We start from the raw sequence: 18032 nt of genomic DNA on the forward strand, positions 1-18032 counted from the left end.
ATAAGTAAATTCGCCAATAAAGAAAAAAATTCTTCTTTTAAACTTAGTGCTATCATCCAACATTAAACAACCATTTTATTGTACGATTTTTGTCTTGAAGTTCTGACTTTTTCTGTTTGTAATACACCTGTTTTGGGGATAGACGTTCCCCCATACATAACAAATTATTATCAGCAGCAGTAAAAACCTCGTCTTCTTTTAGGGAACATGCGAATCAGCTTCTTTTTCTACCTTTATTAAAATATCTATGGAGTATTATAAAATTTTCTTTATTGAATATTGCATAAACTTTTAACTTTTTGTAATGAACAAATATATTCATATTGTACAACATTTCAGTGATGTAATGGGATAAGACAATGGCCGATAAATTGATATAAATCCTCAATGATGATACACAAAATTACCCCTTTAGTGGATTACTATTAGTGGTTGAAACGTTTGGCCACTCAAATAAATGAACCAACCAATCAAAATTCAATAAAAGTCCCAAGGGTTGTGAAGCTAACAAATTAAGAAACGTTATTATAAGACTTTAAGGACTAGTGTAATAACCAGCCCTATGTCCCCTCCCTCCCTGACAACATTTATTCATTCTCATATTTTTTGCAGCGGATCTAACCTATAGTAAAATAATTTCAATATTCCAATAATAATACGGCCAATAAAGAATATCTTAAGTATCTTTTATTTTAAGCAAGGCTTTCCTATAATTAGAGTAGGTCCGTCCGTTATGTTGGAATTGTCCTATCGAATTTAACATGTAATGGTGATTTCTGTAGTAGTTAGGAAATTTGAGAATGCGTAGTAACTCTATAATCGTAACCAGATTGTATGTACGTCCATTTCAAAGATGTAGATAATTAACCTTTTTGACAATATTTTTTATGAATTATAAATAGGATAATTATAATACATAAAAAATATATTTATTTCATTTTATACTACTGATTAAATACAAAATTTCCTATGAATAAGATTTTCTATACTCAACTGAATTACGGGTTTTGGTCCGACTCCGAATCAGTGAGGGATGGGACATTAGGCTGTATTACACAAGTCCCAAAAGTTTTATGACAACGTTTTCTTATTATTTTCTTTAACAACTTTGGGGACTTTTATTGAATTACGATTAGTTGGTTAATTTAGTTGAGTATCCAAACGTTTGAACTATAGTTTTAATCTACAGAAGGGGTAATTTTTTGTATCAACATTGGGGATGTACTTTAATCTATCGGCCATTGACTTATACCTTTAGGTCCCAATTGTCCTTGAATCATGTTTGTTTTGCAATTAAGCAATTATGTCATATGTCAAAATATATTTGGTGTCAGAATAACACAGTAATATCCTCTTAGAAATATTTTTTTAAATTTTGAAAATTAGTTTTTCTTTCCTCTTTATTAGAGGGGGTGGGTTGGGGTTGGGAGAGGGCTACCAAAACTTTCACAAGAAGAATCGCTGTGCTAATTAGGATAGAATGTATAGTGTGAAAATAAAAATAAGAAAACTGAAATAAAGTATATTTTTAAAATCAACAAATTGTTTCTACATTAAAGCCATTTGCACTGACAATTTTTTGATAAAATCTTCCGGATGCCTTTATTTCTTTCCGTCTAAATAAAAAAAACATAGAATTAGTAAAAGTTAAAAAAATTTAATTGGCTTTGTTGATATTTGCATTAGACTATATAAGTTTGAAGGAATTTTGATTAATATAATAGATTTGAAATCTGCATAAAATTTTAAGGGTTTTTTATAAAATTCGTTTTTTATATAATTCTTTATTTAAAGGCGCAAATACGATTTAAGTTAATTAATTTTGACATCTGTGATTGGTGGATTGAAAACTATCTGCGCTCTGATTGGAGAAGCTTAAGTGTCGTACATCATTCAACCAATTAGAGCGCGGGTAGGTTTCAATCTAGCTTTCCTATTGGTCAAAATAAATTAACTTAAATCGTATTTGCGCCGTTAAATAAAGAATTAAATAAAAAACGAATTTAATAAAAAACCCTTAAAATCTTATGCAGATTTCAAATCTATTATATTAATTAAAATTCCTTCAAACTTATATAGTCTAATTTGCATAGCTAGGCGAAGCTCCCACAGGGATTTTTCCCCTCAAATATTCTATTATCTTTCAAATTAATAGCATCTTGGAGAAATGGTATAGTAAAATTGTCAAAAACTATCCCGTTATCTATGTTAAAAAATAAAATGGAGAACTCAATCGTTTTTTAAGTTAGCATGATCTTAGTGTACAAAAAAATAAAATAAAAATTTTGAAAGTAGAACCATATCTACAGGATCCAAAAACAGACACTGACAAACACTCATACAGCCTACTTCTTATTTCTTCACTTTATATTTTTTATATTTTTAAATTAGTTTACCTCAGGGATCGGAAGCCGCGCGTAAGCCTCAGTGAAATCGTCATTTTATCACTATAAAATTTAGCTGGATGTATAAAACTGTCTCTTTAGTAGACAATCCTTCTTTCAAAAACTTCTTTTTCTGCTCACAAGCAGGTTTAAAACTGAGGCTTATGCGCGGCTGAGGCGCGGCTTCCGAACCCTGGTTTACCTTTCTGGGTCAGTCATATTAACATAGCAAAGTCCAAACTTTTCTGTGTACCCACTAAAACATTTTAAAAGTTTAAATAAAAGAAGCATTTGAATTTCCTTCCGTGCAATAAAATTAATCCGCAAGGGCGTTTCAAATTTTAATAATGTTTAATAAAGTTTTCTTTAAAAAAATATCTCAATCTTTTTAGTGGTTAGCGAGACTTTAATCGACGAACAAATAAACATCATATTATAAATAATGGGAATATACAGTACACACCTAGACCATTCAAAATTATCCAGTAATGACCAGGCAAAATATCCTTTCACGGTGGTTAAGCCATCCTTAAAATATGGAACATTATCATTAAATCATTCGAATATATAGAGCATCTTCCCTCTCTTTCTCGTTGTTTGACTAAATAACTGGCTAACATGATAAAAGCCTTACCTCATCATCTAGATAAGCCAGAGCATTATCCGCTTGTTACAGGATGTGATACTCTAACACCCACGAATATTAGGTTAAGTAACAGACAAAAAATCCTTTGATAGTATGACCTTTGTCTCTAAGTTCTAACAGTTCGTTGTAATGTTATCGCCTGTTTAAGGGCCAAGGCATTTCCACTACTCTCACTATTTGTATCTCGTGCCAGACTTAGTGATAGTACATCATTCTTAACGTCTCTTTTATGACAGTTTAACAGACTCGAACCCTCGATCAGACACCTCTCCGACAGCAAGCAGGAACGCTGTAATTTATGTTAAAGCATGACTTACTCATTCCCTTTGATAATTTGGATCATATGAAGGAAATGAAGTCATTCCTAAAAAGGACAGAAATCCCCTTCCTTGGGTATAGGAAGGCTATTTCCTTTCCTTTTTCTTACAAATTCTCAGTAAGGAAGGTGATTTCTGTCCACTATCTTACAAATTATCACTAAAGGAAGGTGGCCTCTGTCCACAATCTTACAAATTCTTCCTAGTTCTTAGAAATTCTTCCTTTTCCTCACTATTACAACCATGTTTAATTAATCTACCTTATTTCACCAAATTCTTCCTTATTCTCAGAAATTCTACCTTCATTACACAAATTCTCCCTTAATCTCAGATAGCTTACCTTATTCTAAGAATTTCAAGAAAATCTACCTTATTCCCCCAAATTCTTCCTTATTCTAAGAAAATCTACCTTATTCCCTCAAATTCTTCCTTGTTATAAGAAATTCTACCTTATTCTAAGAAAATCTACCTTAATAAAAATAGTAAAATTAACTAAATAAAGTTTAAATTTTTAGGCTATTTTGGCTATTTAGCTGTCTTAGAAACATTAAATTTTTATATTAGATTTAATGTTTCTAAGACAGCTAAATAGCCAAAATAGCCTAAAAATTTAAACTTTATTTAGTTAATTTTACTATTTTTATTTACAGACTATACAATAATAAGTTGTAATGTAGCTTCGCTTAAAATAAGATGAAATAATTGAATATAAGCTATAAAAATGAAGATAAAATATGATAAATTTGAAAATTCGTATCGATCAAATGGCTTTTGAACATTATTTTACAAAATACAAAAAAATACAGGATAGACTATTTTTAGTAGCAAAGCTATTCTACAAGTCCTCTGATTATGTAAGTCCGCTAGTATTAATGTTACGCCCACAACCTTTCCCTCGTGAGATTAGGGACAGTTAGTCTAGTCCCAAAAGCGTTATAAACACGTTCACTTATTTGTTGTCTCACAACTTTAGAGACTTTTATCAAATCTCGGTTGTACAAACCAGCAGTTTCCAAACTTTTCAATTAAGAATTTCAATCTTTCAGTTTTAGGAAATGATATAAATTTTTATGTCATATAATTCTCCTATTCATCTGATTTTTGAAATACTGATTCTTATTACAACAAGAAACAATATTATAAGCGAAGTATCTCTTTAATCAAGTCCGAGAAATGTATCCTGTATTTAAGCATTTTTGCAACAAATTTAATTAGATTTTGTTTAGACCTATATATTCATATTCTGCTTTTTGGGTTCTGACACTCTACACGTTGTGATGATCGTTTAATCACCCTTCTTATATGACCCAAAATATTTACCTCTAGAATAGATCTTAACATTTGATTGAGGTAATGTTTGTAGTAGTAGATTCTTGTCAGGTCGTCCAAATTTCCTTGTTTATCACTAAAATCATAATTGATCAATAGGATCTTCAATACCCAATACTTTTTCATTTTAAGGTGTATACTTCCTCAAATAGGTTTTAATGATAGTAAATGTAAATAAACTAGCGGCTACGCCCCTACTATTTAGGGCCATTCTATACGAAGGGACAAAGAGTTAGAGAAATAGCTTAAAACCATCCCAATACTGGAATCTGAAAGCCTAAAACAAGCATAGAAGCTATGTAAAGTCTAAAGTAGAGAACTCAATCATTTCAGTAGTTATTGCGATCTTAAGCTACAGACAAAAAACCTCACTACTTTATGTAATAGGATTGTAACATATACATATACGTTGATAATAAACATTTTACCTGACACCATTTTCAGTGATGTATATATCATAACCAGGATAATTCTAAGAAAAAGTATAAAAGTATATAAAAGGATGACAATATCCATATGTAGCGAAGCATCAAAGAGTTTTAGAGGGAGATATTGAGTGTTATAAAACATGAAAATTAAATAGAGAGAGAATAATTGATTATTAAACAGTAGAAAATTCAAAACTATATGTTAAAGCACGACTAACAGACTGACAGACAAATAATTTTTATGCTGGATGCTCTTTGGTAAAGGGCATCCTACAAGAAGTCTGCAGTCAAAATTGAATTGCAGTCGGAATAATCGCATTACAGACTGACGGACGGTCAAACAGACAAAGTGAATTATAGAGCACATTTGCTACTACTAACAAGGATATCAACAAGGGCAAGGGTCAATAGAAATAACAATTAATTAATCGGCTGCATTTATTTATTTAGACATATTTGGCTCAATGTCCAATGAACTTTTCTTCTGTATTATATTTTGTTGCTTTTTTCTTACCTGGTTCAGCCAATTTAAGGTGTTTCTCAAACCCCAAGGTGTAATCTAAAAGTTAATTATTTATCATCAGTTGTAAGGTTTATATCTTATTGAGATTCGGAAATGTCCATTGATTTATCTTCCATTGTCTTATCCTTCAAAATCTTCTCGTCCACTACTTTTCAGCTTTTACCAAATTAATTAGATAAAAATCACGAAACCTATGCATAATTTCAGCTGTCTTTGAGGAGCAACATATAGTAAAGTTGACGGCTTTTCGATCTCCCCCCCCCCCCCCCCCAAGATTATTAAGATTAAGATTTATTTCGCTTGTTGGTTATACCTTATTCCTATAACTATTTAATAACCCTCTTCTCTTATTTAAGCATTATAGTTTTATCTAAACGAATACTACTTTTAATTTATATATTTATCTTTTCGGTATGGGTTCGAAACCAATTAATATCTGCTGGATAAGATCCGGTTCTCAACCATACTAAAAAATCTTGTATAGCACCATATTACAGATATTTTCGCGTATATTAAAATTGAAAATCATCAGCTTAATATCCCCGGAATGCTGTTTATAATACGATGCTATAAATAACTATTACTCAATTACAGAAAAAAAGCTACCTTCAGCCACGAAGAGCCAGAATTATACCAGTCTTCATCCTCGGATCAAAATACACAAATTGTAATAATGTTACAATGTATGTTAATTAGATTTAAAAGTATTAAAATGATAAGAATATGTGACATAAAGAATACACTGACAAACAAACATGAACACTTGTATAGTGTCAGAACTGAATAATCAGAATATGAATAACGTTTGAAACAAAATTGTAAGTAAATTTGTTGAAAAACTGCTTAAATACAGGAAAATGTTGAAGGATATACTTTCATGTTTAGTACTTGATTATAGAGATGCTTCGCTTATAACATTAGCTTTGTTTTCCTAGGAATCAGTATTCCGAAAATCAGATCAATCGGATTTTTATATTACATAAAATTGTTGTTAAAAAAATTAAAATTAACATGCTGAAAATGGACATACGGACATTCTGGGAACGATTATAGAGTTGCTTTCTTAATTGTACCTAACTACTACAGGAATCACCATCCAAAGTTTGAAATCGTTAGAACTATTCTAATTTGCCTAAATTAAGGGAAAAAAGCTATCCTTTCCAGACGTACGGACATAAGGACTGACGCTAATTATAGAAAAGCTTTGCTTTTAACAATTGTAAGGAGCCTAAATGTAGGTTAACTCTGATAACAATCTTACTTGAAATTGGATGTTGTTGTCATCAGCAAAGTAAGAAATCTCATCAACTCCTTCGTCCAAGTTGGATACTAAACAAACAAAAATTATTTTTTTTTGTGATTTTGATTATTAACAGGGGTGTTTTTATTGCAAAAATGTAATCAGTTACTTTGTGTCCAAAATAAGCTCATAATTTTGCTTCAATCTGACGTGATGCAATATTGAAATTTCTAATATAAGTGATAAAAAACTTTCAAATTTTCTTCTTATTAAAATGTCATTGAACTTTTTGTTATTGAAGTTAAAGGCTTCAAATTTGGGATATTAGGTCTACTTGTGGTAGATGTTAAAGCAGTGTATTACTTTCAGGCTTCCTTTAAGTTAGAGCTGACATTAAAGTTTTTCTCAATGTAAACAAAAGTAAAATAATTTCCTTTCCATTATAATAAAGAAATATTATTTTAAAGATTAATTTAAAAATATAACTTCGTACTTTTGAATAGTTAAAATAAAAATCATGATATATTATCCAATTATGCATTGACACAAAAAATAGTCTCTTAAATGGCCATCAATTAGCCTCAATTACCTTCTTTAATTTTTCTTGTCATTTAGTTTTTATAAGTAGCGAAGTTATTCTATAATTTACTATGATTGTTCATCTACCACTTTGGGGACTAGATTAATAAACAGCCCAATTTCCCATTCCACCCTGATATTAACCAATTCTCATATCATTAACATATAAATAATTGAAATGATGATGTTATGTAGTTTCGGTCAAAACTTGAACTCTTTACCTAACTGGAAAAAACGCTCAAATTAAATGCTCCATTTTATATTATATTAATTCATTACCTTTATCTGTTGTATAAAAGTTTATTCCCAGAAAATCTGTTGAGCCTTTTACAAGTAAACTCTCCTAAATAGAAACATTACAAATTAAATTTTAATTGTTTAATTATTGTATATGTATGGTGGATGAATTTAAATACATGGAAAAAAATAGTTGGCTTCAAGAGAATAAAAATCAATACCTGTTATAAAAAAAATGTCTCAGATCTTTTAAAATGCCTTACTAAAAGATTTATTATCCTAGATGGGCTTTCAGATACAAAACAAATATTTAATTTTCAGTATTACGAGGGAGATACTTTTGGTTAATATAATTTCATGAAAGACTTTTAACAATTTACTTATTATATAGCGATGAAATGAAAAAAAAATCTTCCCTTTTGTATCAAAATGGGTACAAGTTTTAACCAATAACATAGCCTATGTTCTAAACTGTGTTCTTATTGGTCAAATTTACTGATTTGGTATCTAGATCTACTATATTCATTTCCTTACCTGAGGAGTGAAAGATGGTAATCTAGAAGTGAGAAACCCTTGCTGACTACTTTTATCATCCACTAATGATCGCATAATTTCAGGATAGTCTCCTAAATAAATATAAAGTATATAATCCAGACTACTACCTGGATCAACAATTTGGGACCTTTTCCGTCTTCTAGCAACTTTCTTTCTGCTATTATGTAGCGACTTGGCTGTGTTATTATTTCCAACTCAAATGGCATATATTTAGAGTGTTTAAACAAATACCATTTCTATGAACACTGAAATGATCACACAGTCAATTAAAGAGATAAAACAATGATCGATTATTTTATGCAAAATGTACATCCCTAATGATACATCAAATTACCTCTTCTGTAGATTACAATTAGTGGATGAAAGTTTGGACTTTATGAACCAATCGAATCAATTAAAATTAAATAAAAGTTTCAAAAGTTGTTTTGTTCTAAAAAATGCCACTTTTTCATAAAAAAAATCCCTTACCTGTTAGAAGAATTGGAGTTCCAAACCACCCAAAATAGAACTGCATGTATCTAAATAGAAAACTTGAGGGAAGAGGGAAGACTTTAATTTTTCATTTTATTCCAAAAAGAAAAAGTAAATAAAACAGGGTCGAATTATCTTGGAAGGGTGGAAGTACCTCCCCAAAAAATAGTTATAAATCTTCCCAGGACGTATGATAAGCTACCCTGTAAAGGCGATGCACATCGGTTCAGCGGTTAGCGAGATTCCTCAGTACAAACAGACATACAAATAGACATCCTGTTACTTTATTTTAAGGATACCTTTCAGCAGCCAAAATATCTTCTGTGGTGTCTGTAGCAGGTTCTGCCCAGTGAATATTCAATGATATTCCAACCTGGCCACCCTGGGATTCTTTAAATTCATTCTAAAAATGTTAACTTTTCACAATCAAAAATTAATTTAAATTTTACTAAGAAATTTAAGATTAAAAGAAATAATGTTTAATACAAGATGTAAAAAAAGAAAAAAAGAAAAATGAATAAATTTGTTTATTTTTAGCTATTTGATTGCTTGGATGTTAATTGTTTTGTACTTAATTTAGTCTTTACCCGTACCATTTTAGTTTGAAGATAATTAGATAATTCCATTGCCTATTTATCAAGGTTTCTATTTTGAAAAAAGATAAACTTTTACCTGATATAAATGATATACTTTCGCATGTGCAAGAATCTAAAAAATAAGTAACGTAACTACAAAATATGAAAATCTTAAAATTCTGTAAATAACTATTGTATTTAAGAAAAATCAAGTGTTATAATGCACTATAGACAGTTTGTGTGAGAGATACTAAGCTGTATAGAATGCGCTTTGTGTGGTAAAACTTAAAAATGTGTTTCTACCCCGAAAAAAAACTCCTGTGGACGTATTAACCTGATTATGTGCAGAAATATAAGATTTATCGCCAATTCCCTGAACTCCCGGTGCAAATTCACCAGTCCCATAGCCTACAATTAGTCAGGGAAGAGGGGATTAATAAAAACAAAACAAAATATTCAATTTAGTTTACTTTGGAATATTATAAAAAAATTCTGTAAATGTCATGTGTAATAAATGAATAATTTTTACTATTACTTTTCTAGTAGGACAGCTACTAGAAACCTTAGGGTTATTAGCAGTACAGTAACTCTGCAAATCATTTTAGTCTCCATCCTTAAGGGAATCTGCATTACTTGGCTGCTATTAGATACAGACAGCTGAAGACTTATGCCAAGATTTTGATGACCTATTCAATATCTTGCTTTGAAGGTGTGTTATGCTCTAATGGCCAAAAATTTCTGTAGAGGAAATGTGTTTTTATCTTCTGCTTTTCGTGAAGATTTTTCTCATTGAATCTACTCTATAAAATATTCAGTCTGTAGGTTTGTCTCTACTGCTGTGATGTTTTAAATTGGCATACTGTGTAGCAATAACAATCCAGAGAGAGAGAGGGGTCAATGGGCTGTTTATTACACTAGCCACTAAAGTATTATAATAAAGTTTTCTTATTCGTTGGCTTAACAATTATAGGGTGAATTTTGATTGGTTGGTTAAATAAGTTGAGTGTTTACACGTTTCAACCAATAATTTAATCTCCAGAATGGGTAATTTTGTGTATTATCATTTGGAATGTATATTGATTTATTGGCCATTTATTGTTTTATCCCTTTAGATCGCTGATAACAATAATACCTTTAACAGATGTTTGACGAGGCTCATTCAAAGTAATAAACTTGTTCACATCGTCTCCAAATTCAGTAAAAATAATCCTGTGATTTAATATTATTATTATTACCTAATTGCGGAGGGATTCTCCTTCGATTTCAAGTGGTCACCTAGAGAACCCAAGGTCATCATCTGCTTGTAATGAAATGAAATACTCTAACGGCTACTGGTGGATATTAGATTAAGTAACGCCAACCATTTAATTGCATGACCTTTGAAGGACAAGTCCTAACTTTGCATGACAATGAGTTGCGCCTGTGAGTGTGGGCCAAGGCATTCCCTCAACAGAATCGATGTAATTTAACCTTGAGGAAAAAGAGAATTTAAAAAAAGGAGAAAAAAAGACATGCAAAGGGAAAGACAGACGTTGAACATAGTGAGCCTTGACGTGACATGTCGCGTTAAGGCTCACTATGTTCAGACCTACCATCACTATATTGACATTAAGAATCCCGATACTAAAAAAAAACAAATAAATTACTTTTTCTTATAAATATTCATTCGACACCAATAAATATCCGGTGGATTAGAACCGGTTCTCATCCATACGAAAAAATCATGTGTAGCATCTTATTATAGTATATAAGTATAAAAATGTACAATCACAAGATTAAAACCAGTTTTTTTAGCCCGTGACTTTGGCATATCGGGGCTAAAAAAACTGGTTTTAATCTTATAATTGTACATTTAATATCCGCGGAAAGTTGTTTTCAGTATTAAGTAATTGTAAGTTATACCTACTATAATCCTTGAAATATGTTATAATATCAGGATTCAACCAACCACCTAGAAATTCATCAATAAACAAGAACAATAATTAGTAATTTCAGAATAGAATTTTAACAATTTGAATCAGGTACAATTCACGGTAGCATGTTCCTTGGACTCATTTTTATTAAATATCGATGTCATTTTGCTTTGATAAGTTGTCTATAACTAAATATGTTATTGCAATTGATTATTGATATCAATAAAAGCATATTTTAGTATTTACTATTTGAGGTTATTAAGCATTACTTATTCCTTTATATTTATGAAAGTCTGGGAAACTCTGAATACTGTTTAAAGTTGAAAGGATTTAAAACATTATGATACCAATTAAAAATTAAACAGTATTGTATACATACCTAAGTCTTCAAGAGGCTGGGGCAAATCCCAATGGTATAAAGTCACTACTGGTTCTATGTTACTTGACTTTACCTCACTTAAATATAATTTTAAATGGTGATTTTTTAAAAGTTTAACATTAGTTATTTTATCTTAAGCATAATATACAATCTTTTTACCACTGAGTATTTATGAATAAGTAACTAAAAAAACTAAAGCGTTAATTTTTTCTTATTATTTTCTGTTTACCCATTTGAGGGGGCAAAAAAATAATAAGACAGTGTTTCACTAAGTAATACTTGACCAATCCACCTGACGGTAGTTTCTACTTATAATAAAGATATGGATACCTTTAAAGCTTTACCCCCCATTCCAGGTAAAATCTAAAATCCAACCTTATAAGATTTTTATAATACTGTATTCCAAGTGGATTAATTTCTCCAAACCCATTTGGCAGAATTCTTGACCAAGATATTGAAAACCTATAATTATGACATGTCTGTCTGTCTGTTCAGCATAACGGATAGCTCTGATTGTTAATATAGCTAAGTTAGAATAGGCCTATGGATTTTGAAATAGATTCCTGTAAAAATATATATTGTATAAATATTGTATAAGAATGTGTTATCAACTCCTTTTTTTCAAGCGAAGCTTTTCTATAATCAAATCCTTAAAAATAAAGTATTTCCTTTTGCTGTATTCTGTATTTATTCAATTTTGCAACATTTGTTTAGACTTACTAATTAATGTTTTGCTTATTAAGTTCTGGCACAATACAAGAGTTATTGTTTATTTTCTTCTGATTATAGAGCCTAGCTTCTTTTATAGATGTTGTCATCATTGTTAAATGATGTCAGATGATTTCGTGCCATTCCTGTAACTGATTGATACATTTTTCTTGTAAGAAAGTTACTAATCATGTAGTAGATTTTACTGGATATACCTGTAAGCTGTTACATTCAACTTAACTAGTAGAGCAACATCTTCCTACAAATATTTTAAATGCGTTATTGCATTCAAAAAACGTTTCTGATTACATGGATGACTCTGCCAGGTGACCTGGCATCTTGTGCCCGCCAGGTGGTATTCAAAAAATAAAATTTCACATGTCACTTAATACTCAATTTATAGCCTTTCATTTTTTTAAACAAAGAGATAGAGAAAACAAATCCGGGAAAGGGGGAAGGTATTGAACATTACCCCCCCCCCTCTCCATTAAGGGTTAAGAAATACATATACCCATACGGTTTACCTTATATTTGTTGTAACTATCACATGCAATTTCACCAGAGGATCCATCAATAATAGTTCCATCTTTCCTGTTATACAAAATAAGTACATGGATGACGACATTCGAATAATTCAAATATCTTTATCTTGTCCGGAAGTGCTTCTAATAGAATTCTAAAAATAGGTCGTTTTTATGTAAATTTTCATAAGAATTTGAGTTAAAAAGTTTGGATACTGCCAGTCTAAAGTACGCAAACATTTTTATGCCATATTTAAATTAGTCAATTTTATGATGCTCTGTTGCTGGAATAAATTTTACCTGGTAAAAACGTCCCAAATATTCTCTCCTTTACCATCAGCGTTCCATCCTCCCTCTATCTAAAAATAAAATAAATGTTATCTAACATTGCAAATCCACACATGAAAAAAATTAATGTAATAGGATCATAGTCTTTGTGTGCGTGTGTTGTAGCGAAAGAAAACGCCAACCTCTGAACTGATATGTTTCTCCTTTACATTGGAGCTTCTTATAGGTCTAGTAAATGCTTTTAACTATACATGGGGGATATTTCCACAACCCGCCCACCAGACAACTTTCCTAACCTGATAAGCAGCCGTTGCAGCGCCCCAGATAAAATCTTCAGGAAAACTTCCATATAAAATGTCGTCTGTGTAATCTTCAACCGTTCCACTTATGCCTATGATAGTTATTTATCGCAACGTATTATAGACAACTTTTCGCAGATGGTAAAAGAAAAAAATATAAGAATAATGAGAACACGGACCCTCAGGGCCAACAAAACTGTTTATTGCTATTATGATTTTTTTATTAATTTTCATGGAAAATTATCTGTAATACATGATTTTTCATTATTTACCAGAACCAGTTATAATCCAACAGATATTACGAAGTTATACTGGATAAGAATTTACTTTTTAGATATTAATTTTAAAATTCTTTTCCCCCTTAAAAAAAGATTAAGGATCCAAAAAAAAGGAGAATCTAAAAGTTTTTGACATGAAGATAGACAAAAATTCTACCAATTTCTCCAGTATAATACCATAGTAAGACAACTTTATTAAGAGCCAACCATAAAGCAATAATTCGAATTTTTGTAAAGCGAAACTTTTCTACGTTTTTGTTATTTCTGTCTAAGCAAGATACTGTAACTTGATTCTCTTGTGATGTAACATAATTATGAAAACATAGCAACTTAAGCAAAAATTACCCAAAATACCGTATGTAATGATGAAGCAGAGAAAGCCTAAAATGTCACGTGTGACGTAATAAAAATTTATCTCTTTTTGGGGGTTTCCTTTCCCACTTCTCCTCTTATTCTTCCTTTTTAGATTTATGTTTATGACGTCACACGTGACATTTTAGGCTTTCTTGATGGAGAATAATGATTTTTACAGGCTAGCTCAAATCTTCTCGTAATAATTTTTCTCTTCAATTGATTCTACAAAAGAGGGCTTAGATAGAAACACCCCTGAAATAGAGTATAAGATGAACTCATAAAAAAGTATCATTATCGTTTATATTCACATCGTAATAATTTTTCTCTTCAATTGATTCTACAAAAGAGGGCTTAGATAGAAACACCCCTGAAATAGAGTATAAGATGAACTCATAAAAAAGTATCATTACCGTTTATATTCACACATAGCACAAATAACAAGAACATTATTTGTTTCTTAAAAAGCATCTTTTTATTACTGACTTGTCCATTTCTTACTGTTATCTTTTTTAGCAGCGTAGTATCTCTTTAATGTAGAATATGCTTTTTAATTTAGAGACAGGAGAGGGGAAATTTGACAGTATACTAACCCAAAGTTTCAATACCAGAAGTACCCAAACTTTTTCACTGATATATACTTTTACTCTACAGAAAGTGTAATCTTAATTATCGTCCAATGCGTTATCCCTTCAGATTCAATACACAAGACCAATTCCTGAAGCGTCATACTCATAATAAAGGAATGAATTAAACATTCGGTAAAACCAGTGTTGCGGAGCCGTTTGATTTTGGTGCGGCTCCGGCTTAAGAACTCGATATATTTTTTTGCCAAGTCTATTTTTGACTTTCGATGGTTTTAAAAGTTCAATTTTTGATAAAAATGGACTTGAAGAACTTAAAGAAGCATTTACACACGACACAACAGAGTTACTAAATTATAATTAGTAAAAAATCTCTTTTTTTAGCTAACCCGGAGCCGGAGCCGATTTTGAACGAAAAAAAACGGCTTTAGCTCCGGCTCCAGCAAAATATGGCGGCTCCTGGCTTCGGCTCCACAACGCTGGGTACAACATTTATTATCCATAAAACCTTAAAATCGCATATCGACAGAACGTCAACAGTTTAAATAGTTTAATTTTGCACTGGTTTGACAATTGTTTGTGTATCCTAATTTTAGGTACGCTAATTTTAACCATCTTCATCCTTGTTCATTAGTTTTTATATTTGCTCTTGCTAGCTGTAAATTAAATTAACTGTACAAGTTAACAACATGCATAAATAGCGAAGAAGATGGAAGGAAAAAGATATCATAACATACAGATATAATAAATTGTATAGTGATCATATGAATATTTACATAAGTTTTATTTACAGACTGATGGACCAAGAGAATTAGAGGGTAGATGCTTATTAACCAAAATAATCTTTACAAAAAAAAACATTCGTAACAGTAACATCGCACCTTATGGGGCGATTCTTCGTATTTTTCACAGTAGCTTTTCTCCTATTTTTAGCCACTGCGGGGGGGGGCTCTAACCCTGCGAGGTCATTTACCTAACCCTGTGGGGCAATCACCTAACCCAATGTAACCTAACCTAACCTAACCTAAAATAACCTATAATAAAAACATTTTAAAAATACGACGAATCGCCCCTTATGGGGAGATGTTACGAAAGGGACTATTCCCGAAAAATCTTCTAAAAGCTATGGGGACAATTACCAGTTAGTAACATTAAAACTTATTTTTATCATTTATTAAACAAAGAATTAACAAAACAAATAACAATACAATATTTTGATTCTAACAATTCTACTAGAAATAACAAATAAACATAAAGAGAGGGGTAGGTTTCTGGTAAAATCCGTAAAGGTTATGTGTTATAAGTAAAAAACAGTAGTAGAACGATAAAAATTTATGTGAACTTTAAAAAAAAATGTTGGGGTATAGTCCTTTTCACGACATCCCTCCATAAGGAGCGATTCTTCGTATTTTTCACAGTAGCGTTTCTCCTATTTCTAGCCCCTGCGGGGGGCTCTAACCCTGCGGGGCCAATTACCTAACCCTGTGGGGCAATCACCTAACACAATATAACCTAACCTAACCTAAAATAACCTATAAAAAGCCATTTTAAAAATAAGAAAAATCGCTCCTTATGGAGGGATGTCGTGAAAAGGACTATACCCAAATGTTGTCTATAGTTCTTTTCAATAAGAAATACACATATTTAGTGAATATTATCGTTCTACTACTATTTTTAAGCCTTAAAACACACACCTTTACGGATTCTACCAGAAACCTACCTCTCTCTTAATATAATCAAGGACGAATGACAACCTTTTTAAATCATAAATTGCATGTTTGTATCTGAGGGCAACATTCTATGGATTTTCTTGAAAGAAGGTTGGTAACTAAAAAAATTTTTTTATTTTTTATTGAAAACTATAAACCATTCAATCTATTAAAAGTAAAAATTAAAAAAGAAGGTGTCATAATATTTATTCCCTGTTACACTTAGTTTTAGAGGTAAATGATTATGAATAAGTTTTTTCTCCATAAAGTTTGTAGCTGCAAGCGGCAAAACGGCTGAACAAACAACAGACATTATAATTGGTATTGTACGTTCTAAAAATAGTCCAAAATAGCCTAACGCTATTCCAGATTATTTGTAGGCATTCCAATGCTGGTTTTGAACGATATACATATGTAATAAGTTTGTTCAGCCGTTTGGCCGCTAAATACAGGCTAAAATGTATTTATATTTGAGACTAAGTCCGTCTTTTAAAAATATGTATGTAAATTTAGAAATCATAAATACAATTGAAATTTTATATTATGTGACATTAAATGAAAATGAAATGAAATAAAAATTAAGCACAGAGTAATTTATAAGAGTAGCATTTAAAATAAATAATTAGTAAATTAATTTATATGTTAATATGAAGGGAAAACAAAATGCAAATCATAGAATATAGGTATACAAATCTACTCCAACAGAAAATTGTAAATTTACATACCTATCCAGCTAATATACATAATACATATATAGTAAACTGCTTATTTTTACAATTACTTGATAAAATGATAAAATTAAATGAAAAAAAAGTATTAAACTTGTGCAATTTATCTTGAATTAATATATATTTAAAACTTAATTGGTAAGAATTTAATGTCTTCTCTTTAAAATTACTTCATGAAATGAATCTGTTCCATTGACTAAGTTATATATTCATCCAACCATGCCCCCACCATACCCCCATAAACCCCCCGGGGGTCACATACTAGGTGGGGGGGAGGATTAGGCCAGAAAACATATGTAATGTACTTTTTACTATTCAACTTTTTCTTTATTTGTTTTAGATTGATTATTTTCAGCGCAGATACTCTCAAATTCGAGTCAAAGGTTGCGTAGGGGTTAGAGGTGTTGCAATTAGGGCAATATTCCCATAAAAAAAATTCTATCTATACCTCCCAACATTAAATAAAACCTAAGTTGGATATCCTCCCCGCCCCCCCCCCCCCTTCAAATAGAAAATCTCTGATTGAAAGCTTTTATTTTTAACAAATCAAGAAGAACTATTTGAAAATGTCATATACCTCCTTCCCCTCATAAAAAGCAATTAAAAACTTGGATTGCAGTATAACAATCTACTGTTTATTTCCTGTATAAAAATGTTATCTTTTGTAGCTGCACTACTTTTGGATAAAATTCTCCTTTGCAAAAAAAACATATTGCAGGTTTTTTTAAAGCAATATATAAAACAAAATAAAGTGTAATGATATGTGTTAAAAATTTATGATTTTTTTAAAGGATAACAAATAATACAATGAAATAGTAAACTAAAATTGATACAAATAAATATATATCAATTTCTCGTATTCATTCGAATCCAGTGGATAGGCACCGGTTCTCATCCATACGAAAAAACTATGTCTACCATCGTATTATAATTGTACATTCTATATCCGCGGAAAGCGGCTTATAATACGATGAAAGAAATAACTATTCA

At 30.8% G+C, this 18032-nt stretch overlaps 1 protein-coding gene across 1 annotated transcript; it reads right to left on the reverse strand.

The window, feature by feature from the left end:
* Nucleotides 1-1308: 1308 nt before the first annotated feature.
* On the reverse strand, nt 1309-14517 carry LOC145329797 (myrosinase 1-like). The gene is made up of 23 exons (XM_080174195.1): nt 14435-14517; nt 13390-13484; nt 13106-13164; nt 12809-12875; nt 12500-12543; nt 11952-12038; nt 11577-11653; nt 11187-11235; nt 10417-10493; nt 9619-9692; nt 9382-9417; nt 9009-9112; nt 8707-8756; nt 8218-8309; nt 7726-7789; nt 6889-6956; nt 6234-6272; nt 5619-5663; nt 5105-5148; nt 4668-4752; nt 2848-2912; nt 2587-2640; nt 1309-1616 (listed from the first exon to the last, which is right to left on the reverse strand). Exons 1-23 carry the CDS (start codon nt 14490-14492, stop codon nt 1535-1537), a joined length of 1515 nt encoding a protein of 504 aa, XP_080030321.1. The 5' UTR covers nt 14493-14517; the 3' UTR covers nt 1309-1534.
* Between the last annotated feature and the right edge of the window lie 3515 nt (nt 14518-18032).

The sequence above is a fragment of the Acartia tonsa genome, chromosome 10, assembly GCF_053477335.1.
Source record: "Acartia tonsa isolate MP-2025a chromosome 10, ASM5347733v1, whole genome shotgun sequence".
Taxonomy (NCBI): Eukaryota; Metazoa; Arthropoda; class Copepoda; order Calanoida; family Acartiidae; genus Acartia; species Acartia tonsa.